The 18,159-nt window shown below is 41.7% G+C and overlaps 2 protein-coding genes across 3 annotated transcripts in view; both read right to left on the bottom strand.

Moving 5' to 3' along the window:
• LOC129839483 (voltage-dependent calcium channel gamma-5 subunit-like) overlaps positions 1 to 1,550 on the bottom strand; it is a 28,313-nt gene extending 26,763 nt beyond the window's left edge. The window contains exon 1 of the mRNA XM_055906965.1: positions 1,114 to 1,550. The gene's annotated coding sequence lies outside the window, so the exon portion shown is untranslated. The remainder of the gene's footprint in view (positions 1 to 1,113) is intronic.
• A 5,163-nt stretch (positions 1,551 to 6,713) lies between these two features.
• The window catches only part of LOC129839135 (protein kinase C alpha type), a 239,135-nt gene continuing 227,689 nt past the window's right edge, over positions 6,714 to 18,159 (bottom strand). For both annotated transcript variants that reach the window (XM_055906412.1, XM_055906413.1), the window contains one exon: positions 6,714 to 10,655. In XM_055906412.1, the coding sequence (XP_055762387.1) occupies positions 10,485 to 10,655 (171 nt within the window). In that variant the 3' untranslated portion in view covers positions 6,714 to 10,484. The remainder of the gene's footprint in view (positions 10,656 to 18,159) is intronic.

Raw genomic sequence — 18,159 nt, 5'->3', positions numbered from 1 at the left:
GCCATTCAGTCCCTCTCATAACCCAGCTATTACCAATATTGGCCCGGCACACAATGACTGGCTTTCAGCCAAGTTTGTCTACAACTTTTTCTAGTGCAGAGGGATATTGCATTTTACATTTGATCATGATACAAAATAGACTTTACACATTTATAATGGACGATAATAATAATAATTGAATCTAAAGGCGCAAAGACTGAATCGTAAACGGACACACAAAGGAGTATCTAAAGTAAACCATTACAATGTCCAAGGGCTACGTTTATCATAAGATGAAGTGGTCTCTGTACTGTATTGGCGCTTGAATACCTCGAATCGCTGTCCTTGGTCCTGAACTGGAAAAAAGTGCATGTATCCTATTACAAATCAGTAAGGTAAATTGAGAAAGTTTTCGATCGTTTCAGGTTTTGGAGTTTGATCATAGTGATAGTGAAATATGCTATCAAACGCATCACAGATAACTCAAACCACCAAACAAAATCGATACTGAATCCACTTTCCACCCACGACTGCCTGGTCTCGCTCTTCAGTAATGCACTAAACCTAAGTTAAATGACAAAAGTGGGATGCGTTCAATATCGCTTCGGTTTTAAAAGCAAGGGCTTGCAATTACATCTATAGTAGCCCGCCAACAACGTCAATTCCAGACATATCTTTGAAAAATCTAAACCAATGCTTACACATATCAGTTCATGCTGAAAATATCGTGCCCACACAGTCGTAAAAACTACCTGTTCGTATTCACATCGACATGGTAAAAAGTTGGAAGTGTGAAAATGAAGGTTTTCCCTTCACATAATACAGGTATCTCCTTCCGATTAAACTCAATAGCTGACTAAATGGATTTGAATATTTATACAAAGGATAATACAGTGTTTATTGTATCATTATTCGACATTTACAGTTAAATGTTTTCTTTTCTTCTAGAGCCTACATCCCAGGAATAAGCTTAAGCTTCTAAAAGTAAGTTATTTTTTACAAAGCAGTGAGTGAAGAAAACAATAGTCTATCACGTGGAGACGAACAAACTAAAGAGCACTGTTTGAACACATTTCGGATAGCCTGCCGAGACACTTCAAAGTCAAGGAAATCATTTAAATAAACATTGTTTACCTTCACAAAGAAGTCTCGTCGAGGAAAGCGCTCGTTTTCTTACAATACTGTTCCTCTCGCGTTGCTCTACACTTGTCTACTGTTGACTCGCGGAGAAGCAGTGTGCAGTGGATGTGCGGCGCGCTGAATGCCCCGCAACAGGACAATACTCGTGCGCGCTCCACCTCAGCCTGGCGCCAGCAGTTGGGCAGCGGCAGCCTTTGGGGATATGGATAGCCTATGAAGCTTCACTGATTAAACAAAAACAAAGTTAGCTTTTGCGAAATGCAGCCCACAAATAACGTCTCTCCTTCGGATAAAACAACGGCCCCGAGATTGGCATCCATGGACTTCTCTTCCTTAACGTCAAGTCATTCTGGATTCGAGTGAGTTGAATGCGACACAGCTGTTCAATCAAGCACCAAACCCACCGCGAAGCTTCCATCATGTGACATTCAAGACACATAATCCTGTGGGTGACTTCAGCATCATAACCCATTGAATTTAAATATATATATATATGGATAATATGATATTTTTGGGGTTTTGGGTGGGTAGCCAACGACACCCAACGTTTTATTTATTTATCATTATTGAAAATGTTGGCTGATTATGATAGGGTATTTATGTGTGCATAAAATGTACAAAGCATTACAACTAAATTTAGCACTGAAAGAGGAAAAAGAAGAGACATATGGTCATTTATCCAATTATTTACGAGCATATGGCCTATCAGTGTAGTATGCATAATTAAAAGCTGGCTGGAAAACGTTGATTGTCCACATCTACATCCGTGGTTACATCTCAGCTATTATATCGCCCCGTTGCATTTTCCCTCTCCACCCAAGGGAGAATTACTTTCCCTGGCACAATTTGTTAGGCCTCAATTGTATGTTTGTTCTGGCATCAGTGAAGCTGCGACATGTTATCCCCCTGGTCCATCCATGTTCCTCCGAGCTTCGGCAACATTTCAGCACCATGGACAGCGACACAATTTGCCCCACAGGCTGCTATAAAATGTCGCAGATAAAAAAATGTGTCCTAATGGATTATAGAGACCTCTATTAACGTTTTTGAAGTAACAAATTGCCGTGTTATCAACAACCATATAAATAGAATTTGATGGAATTCTAATTCTATAACTCAGCACCAGCAACCTTTCAAACCCACTGCTCCCATTAACCCCCCATTATGGACATTACGGAACCACTATGATTCATCCCCATCATATCTGAACATTAAATATGAAGCACCCAGCGTCACCCTATTCCCTATATAGTGCACTAGGGCCCTGGTCAAAAGTAGTGGACTATATAGGGAATAGGGTGCTGTTTGGGATGCACCCTGCGAGTGTGAAGGGGAGAGAAGGTCAAGGCTGGTGTGTTCATAATTGGATAAATAGAGAATTAGAAATGTTTTGGGGCTGGTTCTCAAACCAGTGGCTCACTAAATGAGATTACACACTCTGGGGAAGAGGAGTGGTTGTCACTACACTCTGGTAACACTGTGTGTGTGAGTGAGACAGAGACAGAGACAGAGACAGAGACAGAGACAGAGACAGAGAGAGAGAGAGAGAGAGAGAGAGAGAGATTATTGGTAGAAATGATTCTATTGGTAATAGTAGGGATAGTTGTGGTATGAGTGTAAATAACAGTGGCAGCATTCATTTTAGTAGTAATAATAGTTGCTTGTTATTTTTCATGTTTAACCTATTATTGATGATACTTTCTTTTACTATCCACTGTTATCATTCTAGTGTTATGTCTATTATTTCGTTTTTACTATTGTACTTTATTATTTCATTACAATGTGAAGTATATGGAATACACTGATGGTTTGTTTCTCATGCCAATAAATGGATTTGGATTTGAGAGAGAGAACAAGTTCCCTGAACATACATTACCATTGTTTTCACAGAGCTTCCAATACTCCCACTAGAGCAATGACCAGACTTTAAGAGCCACAGGCTATAGCAGCTCAGACGTTGAGCAGACATCCCTAATGGTTACTGGTAGAGCAAAGCAGACAGTTCATTAGATTCAGATTCAGGGAAGCCGTTGACACAATGATATTGGTTGCGTTCCAAATGGTACTCTTTTCCCTACATAGTGGACTACTTTTGACTAGAGCCCTACGAGCCCTTGTCAAAAGTAGTGTACTGAATAGGGTGCCATTTGGGACGGGGCCATGACGGCTTAATAAGGCAGCGAGGGATCCCATGGCTCTTCATCACGAGCCTTCTAGTAATTCAATTATACCAGACTGACAGCAAAGACTCTCTTATTGAAGAGAGTTAATTGCTGTTAAGATGTAGAGTGAGAATGAGAGAGAGAGTGTGAGGGGGGAGAGAGAGATTCAACTTATCTAATGGCAGCTCCTCTCCTGCCCCCCCACCCACAACAGAGTGCCAAGATGTCATGGCTGGGTGTTGCTTTTTATGTTGAAACTAATAAACATTGAAGAGCTTGATGTATGTTTGTACAATTTCTGTGTAACAGCCTCTGGCCTCTTGAGGGAGAGGGAGAACGAGAGACAGAGAGCTGTATGTTTCCATAGGACTATCAGTGGGCTTTTTGCTCATTCAGGTGAAGTCATTGTAAAGCCTTGTGTTGTATAGTGCAGTGCATTCAGAAAGTATTCAGACCCCTTCCCTTTTTCCACATTTTACATTACAGCCTTATTCTAAAAGCTAAGAGCTCAGGTGCATCCTGTTTCCATTGATCATCCTTGAGATGTTTCTACAACTTGATTGGAGTCCACCTGTGGTAAATTCAAATGATTGGACATGATTTGGAAAAGCACATACCTGTCTATATAAGGTCCCACAGTTGGCAGTGCATGTCAGAGCAAAAACCAAGCCATGAGGTCAAAGGAATTGTCCATAGAGCTCTGAGACAGGATTGTGTGGAAGCACAGATCTGGGGAAGGGTACCAACATTTTTTTGCAGCATTGAAGGTGCCCAAGAACACAGTGGCCTCCATCATTCTTAATTGGAAGATGCTTGGAACCACCGTGGAGATGGGAGAACCTCCCAGAAGGACAACCATCTCTGTCAGAGGGACCACCAATCAGGACTTTATGGTAGAGTGGCCAGATGAAAGCCACTCCTCAGTAAAAGGCACATGACAGCCCTATTGAAGTTTGCCAAAAGGCACTTAAAGGACTCAAGATTATCTGGTCTGATGATACCAAGATTGAACTATTTGGCCTGAATGCCAAGCGTCACATCTGGGGGAAACCTGGCACCATCCCTTTGGTGAAGCATGGTGGTAGCAGCATCATGCTGTGGAGACTAAAGTGTCTGAATACTTATGTAAACGTGATATCAGTTTTTTGGGAGGATAAATTTGCAAACATTTATAAAAAAACGTTTTGCTTTGTCATTATGGGGTATTGTGTGTAGCTTGATGAGGAATCCATTTTAGAATAAGTCTGTAATGTAACAACATTTGGAAAAAGTCAAGGGGTCTGAATACTTTCCGAATGCACTCCATCAACACCAGCCTGTCCTTCAGTCTACCCAGCAATGGAGCTGATAATCAACCTACTCACACATCTGCATAAGGTTTGGTGTACAGTACTCACATGTCTGTCTATGTCTGTCCGTGCCACATCAAAGTTGATTTGCCATGATGCACAGGATATAGTGTAGCGTACACAGTACAAGAATATGCTTATCGCAAGCTCTTCCACAAATGCATGCACACAAACGCAGATATGAAATTATAAGTATTAAGTACACAAACATTACAGTGAGCAATGTCATTACATACCTACCTACCCACCACAGCTTAGTATAGTTCCTGTATTCTGTTTGTCTGACGTGGTTGCTAAAGGTGCAGGGCCAGCCAGCTTGCAAAGGAGAAAGCCAGCGGCTGACAAAAATACTTTGGATTGTGCTGCAGTGTCCACAATGAAAAATTCAGCACCTCATTTTCATGCTTCTTCTGAGCGCTTCGCTTGTTAAACTTGAATGTCCATATGCACTCACCCCTGGTCCTCACATGTGATGGTAAGTTGGTTAAGCTTGGTTAAGGTTCATCACGCTTTTTCCAACGGCAAGAGACACTTTCAAAAATCTCTGAAGTTGGAGACTTTTATCTCCCTCAACTTTTAAAATCTGCTATCCGAGCAGCTAACCGATCGCTGCAGCTGTACATAGTCCATCTGTAAACTACCCACCCAATTTACCTACCTCACCCCCATACTGCTTTTATTTATTTACTTTTCTGCTCTTTTGCACACCAGTATCTCTTCTTGCACATGATCATCTGATGATTTATCACTCCAGTGTTAATCTGCTAAATTGTAATTATTCGATTTATTGCATACCTCATGCCTTTTGCACACATTGTATATAGATCCTCTTTTTCCTACCATGTTATTGACTTGTTTATTGTTTACTCCATGTGTAACTCTGTGTTGTTGTCTGTTCACACTGCTATGCTTTATCTTGGCCAGGTCGCAGTTGCAAATGAGAACTTGTTCTCAACTAGCCTACCTGGTTAAATAAAGGTGAAATAAAAAAAAAAAAAAAAAAAAACTTGGACGTCTGTTACTGAAGCTTCACGAGATTGTGGACGTACTGTAATGCTTCTGCCATACATCTTAATTGCACGTGTTCATTCCCGTAAGGCAGGGGTGTCAAACTCATTCCACGGAGGGCCTAGTGTCTGCAGGTTTTTGGTTTTTCCTTTCAATAAAGCCCTAGACAACCAGGTGTGGGGAGTTCCTAACTAATTAGTGATGTTAATTCATCAATCAAGTATAAGCGAGGAGCGAAAACCCGCAGACACTCGGCCCCCCGTGGAATGAGTTTGACACCTGTGCCGTAAGGGATCATAAATCAGAAAGCTTAATTTTTACCAGACATTTATAAGAAATGCTATTGTGACTTTGTGTCCATATAACATTTAAAACGGTACCAACCGTCAGTGAAAGTTGTTTCCTGGTTACAGTCGGTCCTCTTGCTGTTACTGGAGATGGGTCGACAATCAAAGAACCAGGTAAGGTCATCTGACTTCTCCTCCTCACAACTAAAAACACCCATTTCTGTGCCTTTTCATACTTTATTTGCTCATATCAAATTTCCCAATGGTTTCATCAACTGCAGTCTTCCTGTCCACGTCAGCAGCAGCAGAGGAAACTGTGACAGCGATATGGGGGCTCTGCAGGAGATGCATCTCTTAAAATAAGACTAGAAAAAACAATCCCCATTTTGAGTGCAATCAGAACACTTGATGAATGTGAGTTGACAGCAATGTCACATTATTTTACGAGTCTGTAATAAACAATTTATGAGGCATTTATAAATTGTGTGTTCACCATTTAGGAATCCTTAGTAGTCTTTTTGCAATTTAAAGTGAGCGCCATTTGTACTTCAGAAATCCGTTCGAAATGCTTGGAGTGACCGGTGTAATTTCGAAGTGGGAGTACTGATTAATACATGGCGAGCAAACTTTTTGTAAATGCCTTCTAAATGGTTTATTATGGACCGTAAAGTGTTACCCAGTATCTTTAAATAGAGTAACGTCACAGCCAGGAATGAACCTTTTATAATGGTGGATTTTGATGAGTTGAGGACAAGTTTAAGTAAAAAAGACAACAGCTTCCGAATAGCCATTATTTAGATTTTTTATTTGCATTATCATACAGTAGGTACAAATGACACTGTTGATTACAAGGTAAGTAGCTCAGACTCGCTTTCAAAGGGTTTTGGGGAGAACAGACATAAGCCATTTGCAAAATACAATATATTCTTTCTTTTACAAGTCTATGTAGATATCTAAATCATTATGTACATGGACAGAAGAAGCGCTTGGTTTGGACATGAATCAACAGAAAATGGGGGAGAGGTTAGAGTCTGTCTGTTTCTCAAATGGCACCCTATTCCCTATATAGCGCACTACTTTTGACCAGGGCCTATGGTCAAAAGTAGTGCAATATATAGGGAGTAGGGTGCCATTTGGGATGCACAACGTAGGAGCTAAGGCAAAGGAAAATATAAAGCAGGATGTAAACGAAGGTGAAAAAGAACACATTTGGCCAATTCTTTCCCCAGTGAGTTTTAGGAGGATGGGAAGGGGCAAAGAGGGCAGGTTGGTGTCAGCCTGTAGAGGTGAGTTTCTCGGACAAAACTGCATTCATGAACTGATTGGATCTTGAAGGAGAAGGGATGAGGGCTTTGTCAATAAGAGAATGGATCGATTGCCCAGGCACTGAGAAAGGGGGGAGGCATGGAAGGATGGACAGAGGAGATGAGCTACCCAGACAGGGGGTTTAACAGGCCAATAGGATGAGGAACAGGGTTGTTCACTGATCAATTATTCACTCATCCACACACTCACTCATTTATTCACTCATCAACCACTCATTTATGGTTTCCTTCCTTCCTCCTCTCTCTCTCACACACACATGTAAACACACACACTCTGACTGATAGGCACAGGGAGGTAAGGTAAGGTGTAAGCAGGCATGGTATTGCAGAAGGGTCATACTGCTGTCCGGCTATAAAGTATAAAGATAAACTCCAACAGAGGTGTAGGCTACTAACGTGACATAAAAAAAACCTACAAGAAACGACTGCCGGATTGACTGGCATCAGAACCATGTCGACATTATTTGAATTAGCAATCCCTTAGCTACATATTTTTAGCGAGAAGCACATGGGTCGGCAAGACGTTGTGAAATGTGGCGTTGGCACGCTCTCTTGGACTAACCACTAAGAGTCTACCAGGAAGAGACATCTGTATAGACAACACATCGGTATTGAAAAAACGGTGTGTATAGACAACACATCGGTATTGACCAGACTTCGGTATTGACAAGACTTCGGTAATGACGGGTCATTGGTATGACTACAGCTAGTGCAACGCTGCTATTGTCGGGTTCTGGCTGTTTCAGGTTTGGCACAGTTACGAGGTTAGGAAAAGGTTTACAGGAGCAAAAGTCGAGGGAATTGTATAAATCTAGCAACAGTTAGATGTTAAGATATTCATTGCTATGGTGATTATTCTGCAAAACATTCCTGAATTACTTGAGCAGAATCTATAACCAAACAAAAAGACGACGACAATAAAAATAATGTAAATTGTATTTTCTTTTTATACGAACAAACAACACTAACGATAAGAAGAAACAAAACCCCTTCATTGAGACACTAGAGAGCAAGTTGTCCCGCTGGTCTAGTACAGAGACGTGTTTAGGAGTTCCCCTAACAGCATATCTGGAGTCAGATTTGCCCATAGTCTCCTAATTGTGAATGGCTAGGATTAGGGTAGGTTCAGCTGATCTTGGATCTGTGTTTGGGCGGAGACTCCTTGCTGTCCAACCAGGGGCCTGGTTACTGGTACTGAATATCATGCAGCATTTATATCAATATGTTATTTTTTTAATCCTTACCAACAACATGCAGATACAAGAGCCAGGCACACATTCAGTCAACTCACTCAGCGATCGCATTCAAGGACATCGGATATGTGCGATGGAGACGAGAGACAATCGGAAAACCTTTGATAATATCTGCAAATGTCCTCCAGATGTTCCTCTCGGTTTGCGGATCCCGACCGACTCTATTAAAGACTTTGTCACCTAATTGTTACAAAGTTGATATTTCGGGGGATACTTTATTTTTTACATAGACATATGTTAACCTATCTAACGTAATAAAATCACATTCAGTTGTTGGTATAAAATCTGCGGGATACTATACTTTTTTTTTTTTAAATAGCTCATTAATATTTACAAAAGAGTTAATACACTGGTATGTGTTACATTAAAATATTAATTAGAACTAATTGGGGGGGGATGCAGGACATCACATAAAAGCAGAAAAGGGAACTAAACATTTTAATAACGTGATACTCTAGTCAGTGTTAGAATGGTGTTATATTCATGTATAAGGGTATAAGCATGCAATATAATATTGCACGGTTCATAGAGTAAGCAAACAATAACTCGACATCAATTTAATTCAGTCGCTACCTCTCAAGCAAAAAAAACGGAGTTTTAGGTCATTTACTTCCTAAATCCTCAAGAAATTTCCCGCAGGAAGTTCACTTTGAAGGACTTCTTCAGGTCAAAGAGAATCATAGCCATCGAGGGCCTTTTTGATAAGTGGGCAGAAGGTTGTCACAAAGTAGTGTTACTGTATCACGATTTGGTTTTGGATAGACCACCTTTATACTTCTGTTGCCCTGTGATTCTTGTGTAGGTGTTTAAAGAAGATGGGACTGTTGCACTGCCTACTTCATCTAACCACAACTTCTACTGCGTTCCGTCTCACTGTCCACTCACAGTTGTAAACCTAATGACAAGATAACCATACAACCTGTAAATGTAATGGTGTGTGTACAGATGTATGATCTTAATTTGAGCCAGTTTGCTACAGCAGGAAAATAATCCTTGCGGCTTCAGGAAATGTGAGTTATTATGCGTATTATAATTATTGGCCTTTTTTCTTTTTAGGGGTTGATACATTTTTCGTATGGGAAAATTACAAACTTCAGAAGCCTTTTTAAATCTCAAACACATTGCACATTTTAGTTTGCAATGCAGGAAAGTTTTCCTGCAATAGGGTGATCAAATTAAGATCCTACATCTGTATGTGCGTGTTATTGTTAGTGTGTCATGATATTCGTACTGGGTGTGTATTATTTGATATACATTGGAACATAGGGGCACCTGTAATGACGCATATTGAAATAAAATCTTACCAAGACAAGGTAAAACTGTAAACATAGTCTCCCTGTACTGACCACATATTTGGCTCTGACCCAATAGCTCAAAACAAGAGATTGTGTTTGTAGTTGCCTTGGGTTTCAATGAAGACTAGTATCGCCAGTACAGGGTTTAACAAGAAGTTAACCCTTCGCTCTAGAATCAGAAAAAAAACTGGCATAGTTTCATGGGTTTTGTCCCACACATTCAAAACAACAGGTCAGTCATCTCAATATCTATCAAGATTCATTTCAATATCTATCAAGATTCATTTCAATATCTATCATGATTCATTTCAATAGGAGTTGATTTCAAATAATTGCCCATTCGAATACAAACACAACGGGTGGGTGGGAAAGTACATCAACCCTACATAGACCTCCTTCCTCAAACCTTCACCCTCCCCCTCACCATTAACACACAGCACTTCCACTCACCAACTCCTCTCACTCAGAGCCCCAAGTCCAGTTCCTAGAGGACACATCTTTAATACATTGATAGAGGAACTCAAAATGGCGGTCGATATCAGGGTCTGTGTTGTTGTTGTAGAGTTGGACCAGTTTTGGTGATTGGGAGTTTGGCTTGAAGAGGCTGCAGTTGGTGGAGGGTTAGTGCTAGGTAGGTAGCAGAGGTAGGAAGGGGGCCCGTGCCCCCCCCCCCCCCCCCCTCCTCCTCATACAGTGTGCAGGGCGACCAGGGAGGGGTGCACGAACTGGGGGTTGATGAAGGAGAAGCCTGAGAAGTCGGCTTGGTCGATGTTGGCGATGACCAGCTGGTCGGGAGGCGTGAGCTGGGGCTGGGTGCGCGTGAAGAACTTGTCGAAGTTCTCCGCCCCTTTGCCGCACTGCGAGAGAGGGATAGAAAGAGAGAGAGAGAGAGCGAAAGAGAGGTTTTAAAATGGGAGGCGTAGGTGGCTGCAACTGTAGCATACGGAACACACAAAGGTAAGAAATACTGTGCATGTGCAAATGTGAAACTGGGCTTCATTATATATCCCTCCACCTCCATCGCCTGGTCTGCTAAACGAGAGAACGGGGGGGGGGGGGGGGGGGGGGGAGAGAACATTTCGCACCTGATACCGCCATTTCTACTCCTATTCCCCCCCTCCTGTTCCCATGCTAACATCACATGACATGCTCTACATCCCAGCCTGAGTCCCAAATGTACACCCCATTCCCTTTCTTTTGCACTATAGAGGGTATAGGGTGCCATTTGGGAGGAAACCCCAGTCACCTGGATTATAATGTTTTTAATGCAATTGAATCCAATGGTTTTAAAAAGTAACATTGGCGCGCAGCTGTGAAACACTAATCAGTACTGTACAAACAAGACTTTGGAAAGAGTCGCAGAGGGAATTGCGGGAGATGTCAGGACCTCCACAGTCAAACACGTCGTAGCCACTTCTGTTCGAGTAACCTGTTTTGCTCGAGCGCCTCGTGTTGTTTGGATGTACAGTGGGGTCTGTAATTATTGACACACTTGGTACAGTAGGGTTCGATTCCCACAGGGGACCCGTATGAAAATGTATGCACTCATTACTGTTAGTTGTGCTGGGTAAGAGAGTCTGCTAAATGACTCAAATGTACACGTAAAATAAAGACGAGCAATAACAACTGTGTTAAATAAATATGACCCCTACCGTTGTGAAAAAATATATTAATTTTGAAAAAATATATTTTTCTCTGAGCAATTGTATCAGTATAAAATAATTTAAAAAAATTTGCGCATACAATAGTTGATTTATTTTATACAGTCCTTATTGCTCATCTTTATCAAGGGTGTCAATCATTTCATACCCCACTGTATATAGAGGCTTTATGTAACATCTCACCTCAAATGTCAAATCTGATTGCGTTGCGACAAACGAAAAGTTCACTTGAATCAAAACAGCGACATCGCCAAATCGATGTACAGCGGGGTTGTCAAAGGGTTAATTGGCGTGTTGACTGGAGCAGAGCAAACTTCTGCTATTGAACGTGAGAAATGTGGAGCAGCTTTCATCACGACTGTAAAGACAGGGCTATCCAAACCTATCAATAGCAGGGAGACGTATCAGGCGAGGGTGGCTGGATTAGCATTCAACAGCTAACAAGCCGAGGTCAACTATGTGAACGCTCTGAGAGCATGGGTGTACATTTCATTTCTGTCGTCTGCAAGATGATAGTCCAAGAAAACATACAGTATGGGATTGATTTGTATGTATGTATGACATGAAACAAGCTACAGTTATACCTCTGTATAAGAAGGGGATAAAGTCTGACCCTGGGAATTATAGGCCTGCATCTATCCTCTGTGTAACATCAAAGATCCTGGAGAGAATTGTACATGAGCAAATGTATGAATATGTTAACAAACAGGGTCTAATGTATGATTTTCAGTCAGGTTTTAGAAAAACATGTCTACTTTACTTGACTGACTTCATCAGGAAAGAGATTGATGAGGGAAATCTGTGTGGAATGGTACTGCTTGACCTACAGAAGGCCTTTGATACAGTTAACCACTGTCTCCTAATCTCCAAACTGGAGGCACTGGGGTTAAGCAGTATCCCTCTAGGCTGGGCAAAGTCCTATTTATCAGGAAGGGAGCAAGTAGTAGAGGTTAATGGTTCACTGTCTCAGGCAAACCCAATGAGTTGTGGCGTTCCGCAGGGGAGCGTGCTTGGGCCTCTGCTGTTTTAATTGTATATTAATGATATGAAAGATGCTTGTTCTTGCCGTCTTTTTCTTTATGCGGATGACTCTACACTTCTGGTGTCTCACAAAAGTAAAACTAACTACTACTTGGAGAGCATACTTAGCACAGAGCTTACTAACATTAGCAAATGGCTTGGAGATAATACGTTATCTCTGCACTTAGGGAAAACTGAAGCAATTATTTTTGGATCCAGACCTAAATTGTGTAGGTTGTCTGAAATCAGAGTGGAGTTAGGGAGTGAGGTGCTAACTACTAAAACCTCTGTTAGCTACTTGGGATGTATCCTTGATGGAAGCTTGGGAGGTGAGAGGGTGGCCAATAAGGTGCTAGGGAAGGTTAATGCCAGGATTACGTTTTTGGCTAGAAAGTCCAAGCTGCTTGATAAGGACTCCATGAAAGTGCTAGCTACTGCCCTCATTCAATGCCATTTTGACTATGCTAGTACTTCCCTGTTTGGGGGCTTATCTAAACTTATGAAGGGGAAGCTCCAGATAGCCCAGAATAAGCTGATCAGGGTAGTTTTGAAGGTGTCCACGTACTCATAAAGGCAGGAGCTGCTTTCAGGAACTAAAATGGCTGCCTTTTGAGGCTAGGGTGTCCCAGATTAGACTAGGTTTGGTTTACAGGAGTATTTATGGTCCTGCGCCCAGATATCTAAGTGATTACTTTCCTCGTGTTAGGGATGCACATAATCACAGCACCAGATCAGGTGTTGCTGATGTGTGCTTGTACAGGTTCAGGAGTAATGCTGGGAAAGGTACTTTCTTGTATACTGGAGCCTCAGAATGGAATGAGTTGCCTCTGCCTATAAAACAATGTCCTCTCTCGACAGCTTTAAAAATAAAGTTAAAATATGTATGATGTCCTCTGTGCCCATATGAATAACCCCTATGATGTAACTGGAATGATGGGATAGATGTTCTTCTTTTATGTTTTTGTTTTATTATTTCACTGCCGTACTGTGTTCGATCTTGTATAGCCATCTTGTCTCAAAAGGACCACAATGGAAATTTCATGTATGGCTTTGTATGCGAAATGGGCAGAGCAATCGATTTACACTTTACATTTGAGTCATTTAGCAGATGCCCTTATCCGGAGTGACTGAGGAATACGTCTGCTTACGTATTTTGCATGGTTGTTACAGTATGTCAATACATCTGAATAAGAGCAGCTGCTCTAGTCCTACGGCGTTACTGAAGAACATTAGGGCGACTGGGACGCAAATGGCACAAAATGGCCGCCAAAACAACAAAAATACTGCTGTGAGCACTGCTGTCAGTCGCGTCACACGTCTGACACCCTTTAAAGTGCCCCGCGCTGTGGCTTGAACTGGAAGGCCTCAATTCCACTTCGTGACACAGTGTGCCTTCTAACAGTCGATACGTGAAGGCCTGTAGAGCTTTGAACACTTCTTTTCAAAGGCAATCTTCCCAGCCCAAAATGGTGGTTTATTTTGGAGGATACTGGTGCGTAGGTTGCAGTGATTCCCTGTTGGGTTGGGGTCTTAAGAGTCTAAGGATTGTCGCCAGTACCTCGGGCAATTGGGTCAATTCAAATAGATAACAGCTCAAAACGCTTTAGAACCATTACATTACTAAGGATACAGTCAACCCATAAAATGACAATGGCAAATCTATAACAACACACCAAAGTTCATAGGGGCATTACAGAGAGCACAGGCAGTGGGGCCTGGGGAATTAAAGACTAATTCTCTAACTTCACAGTGTGGTTCTGTTGTTTACACCAGAAACCCTGCTGCACCTCTTCTTCTCGCTCTGTCCTCATCAGTTATTCCACCTACTCTGTGTGTGTGTGTGTGTGTTTGTTCTACTTAATGGGCTTTATATCTCCCCAGGGACCTGGCAGGGAATATCCCTCCCTCTCTATATCTCTCTCTGTACAGTAAGCTGACATGGGAAAAGGATATGGGTTGATTCACATTACTTAGCCGAGACAAGCAGATGCAAGCTGTACTGTGCTGGCCTCGTTACGCACCTGTAACAGGGTTGGTTATGCTTCCTCTTGCTACTGCAGAAATATTTATTTGGATGTTTATGTATTCAGATTGGTTAGTTGAATTTACACGTCAATAAGGTGTAATGCCATTGGCCACACTTACAGATAGGGGACGATTGGTGATATATTGACTCTAAATCTACATCACTCACTGATTAGGAGACCTCAGAAATACACTCAACATAGTTGCTGGAACCATGCCAGAAAGGACAATGTGAAAGGTAAAAATCTGAACCAGCGCGTTAACGTTTGGGTTGGCATGATAGTGTTTTTTATCATGGAAAGCCTGTGTCTGCATGTGGAAGTTCTTTCTCCACAGTGGAATTCCCTATGGATTCCCTACGGAGGCCTACATTGTCATACAGCTGTGTGTGTTCCACTGTGGTTGGAAAACCTCCATTGATTGGGTCCGTGTGGTCGCCTACACGGCACGTCGGTGGCGAATCGAAGAAGAAAAGTCCTTTCGTCCTATACTCATAGTTGTGTGGTGTGTGTGTGTGTGTCCGTGTGTGTGTGCGCAGTGGGCCTGGGGCCTCCGACTGTACTCATGTGTCCTCCTCGACTCCTAAGCTGACTGACAAGTGACACCAGCCACCCACTGTCACTCTGTGTCAAGACGCAGGAGGACGGAGAAGAGGAAAGATAGCAACAACACACATCAACATAGAAGAGAGAAAGCACATAGTGATACGGCGACAATTGTGGCGCAAAAGAGCACAGATCTCCCTATTATACATATTGTTGAAGAAAAGCCACAAATTCAATCACGCTACAACAGATTATGATGAGGTTTATGGGATTTGTGTCCACAGAGATGGATGAAAGGAGTACTGCACAAATTCCTTCCGTCACCCTCGATCATCAGTCTCCTCGAATACTGTAGTATTCGAGCATAGTGGTGCCTGCATGCAAATAGCCATTTGTCTTGTTTGAACAATGGCCAGTCAGTCACACATACAGTCAGAGATCTCATATTGATCTAGACAAACAATCTCCCACATTTCTTCCCAAATGAAAAAAACACAATCTTCCACTAAAAGGCAATATATTTCTACCCAACCTCTTTTCTTATCACCTCCTCTCCTCTTTTAAATCCTCCCCCTTTGTCTCTGAGACCCAACCCCCATATGCAAATGTGTCTCTGGTCAATTGAACTTCAATTCAATTCATTCATGTAGTCAAGTGCAATTCCAATTCCAGCTTACTTCCTGGATTGACTGACTGTCGACTCCAATGAAATTGACTCAAACCTGCTGTAGCTTCGTTTCGCTGTGTTTAATGTCTGTTACAATGTCACTCACTGTACACGCTACGTTGCGCTACTCTTAATGACAGATGGCATTGCTCGTAAACTGCCGTTTGACCTACTTTGGGTCTTTCTCTGTGTCACACGCACACACAGACATTAAAGGAACTCTATTTAGTATGATAAATGGCTATGTCTGTTTCTATTAAAATACTTGCTGAGGTATTCTCTCTCTCTCTTTCTCTCTCTCCAATCCGCTCTTACTACAGAACGACCTCAGCATCTCACTGTTGTTTTGATGATCTCTTCTTACAGTGCCTTGAGAAAGTATTCATACCCCTCGACTTAATCCACATCGTTGTTACAGCCTGAATTCAAAATGGATTAAATATATATATTTTTTTAACCCATCTACACACAATACCCCAATAGAAGTTTTGGCAGATGTATTGAAAATGATATATAGAAATCGCATTTGCATAAGTATTCACACCTCTGAGTCAATACTTTGTCGAAGCACCTTTGTCAGCGAATACAGATGTGAGTCTTTCTAGGCAAATCGCTAAGAGCTTTCCACACCTGGATTGTGCACCATTTGCCCATTATTTTTTTCAAAATTCTTCAAGCTCTGTAACATCGGTTGATTATCACTGCTGGACAAATCAGCTTGAAAATGGTTAAGTCACTCAGCCACTCAGGAACATTCACCGTCTTCTTGGTAAGCAAATCCAGTGTTCATATGGCCTTTCAGGTTGTTTCAGGTATTTTGTCCTGCTGAAAGGTGAATTCATCTCCCAGTGTCTGGTGGAAAGCAGACAACCAGGTTTTCCTCTAGGATTTTGCCTGTGCTTAGCTCCATTCCTTTTATCCTGCAAAACTCCCCAGACTTAACGATAACAAGCATACCCATAACATGATGCAGCTACCACTATTCTTGACATTTTTGAGAGTGGTACTCAGTAATGTGTTGTATTGGATTTCCCCCAAACGTAACACTTTATATTCAGGACAAAAATGTAACTGCTTTGCCAAAACATTTTCAGTATTGCTTTAGTACCTTGATGCAAACAGGATGCATGTTTTGGAATATGTTTTATTCTGTACAGGCTTCCTTCTTTTCACTCTGTCAATTATGTTAGTATTGTGCAGTAACTACAATGTTGTTGATCCATTCTCAGTTTTCTCCTATCACATGTAACTGTTTTAAAGTCACCATTGGCCGCATGCTGAAATCTCTGAGTGGTTTGCCTTATGTTCCAATCCTACACTTCCTCAATATGACTACCTTAAAACGGAAATGAAACGCCGAGTCTCAAATAGCCATCTGCCCCTTTTTGATACCCGGGCAACGGCACAAATGTAATCAAATAAACGTTTGTTTTAAATAAACCCGGGCTCTAAATTAATTATTTACCAGGTTACCATGAATTGTTTAAAAGGTTTATTGTTTGACTTGTTACATTAAATGATATTGCCAGTAAGAAACTGCTAACCGTTGACTGCTAACAGCTGGGAACTGCTAGCTAACTGACAAGCAGAAAAACAGTCAACAACTTCGGGAGTACAAACCTCTAGAAATCATCCGATCGCCCTCTAGTGGCAAGTAAGAACTGCCGAAAATGCACAGTTAGTAGGAGAATAATTCTGGCAATGATTTAAAAAAAAAAATGTAATAGAGGCACACTAAGACAAAATAAACATGACACAGTGTGTAAATCATATCACATTAGTGCAGGAAATGAAGAAATGTATTAAAATGTTGGAAGTGAATGCTGGAATTAAACAATGAACTATGCAAATGAGCAAAAGCTGTGCTCATTAAGGAAACTGGCTCAAATAGAAGTTTGTCTCCAATAAGCGCCTGTTGTGTTCAGTGATTTAAACAAATAAACACCCGGGCTATTAATTGAAGTTGTACGGTAAGCTCCCTGACCACAGTGATTCCATCACCATTAATCAGCAAGTCTCATATCCTTCCACTTTGACCCACTTCCATCTTTACAACCTTAAACCACATATCAAGTGGTTCTCTAAATATGAGTCTAGATCAGCTATATCTAAGAATAGCTACTGTGGCAGGTGTTCTTGTCATTCTCCCCTGCGTTCTATCTGTCCTGCTCTGTTTCCGATAGATGGATAAACCCTCTAGTGTTCATAATCTGGCTCTCGCTGTACCTGGCTATTAAATGGCAATCTCCCAGCTGTCAGAACAGGCATGAAGTGTGATTGAGGAGGAGAGGACTGAAGAGGAGGAGAGGATGAGAGGGGGATGAGGATGAGAGGACGAGAGGAGAAGAGGATTAGAGAGACAGAGTCAGGTCAGGGAGGGATGGATGGAGGTGTACGGATGAATCTAATGACAGCCAATTGGTTGTAATAGACTCCCGGTGGT

Source organism: Salvelinus fontinalis, chromosome 40 (assembly GCF_029448725.1).
Source record: "Salvelinus fontinalis isolate EN_2023a chromosome 40, ASM2944872v1, whole genome shotgun sequence".
NCBI lineage: Eukaryota > Metazoa > Chordata > Actinopteri > Salmoniformes > Salmonidae > Salvelinus > Salvelinus fontinalis.
The sequence above is the reverse complement of the archived record's forward strand: the minus strand, read 5'-3'. Positions and strand labels throughout refer to the sequence as shown.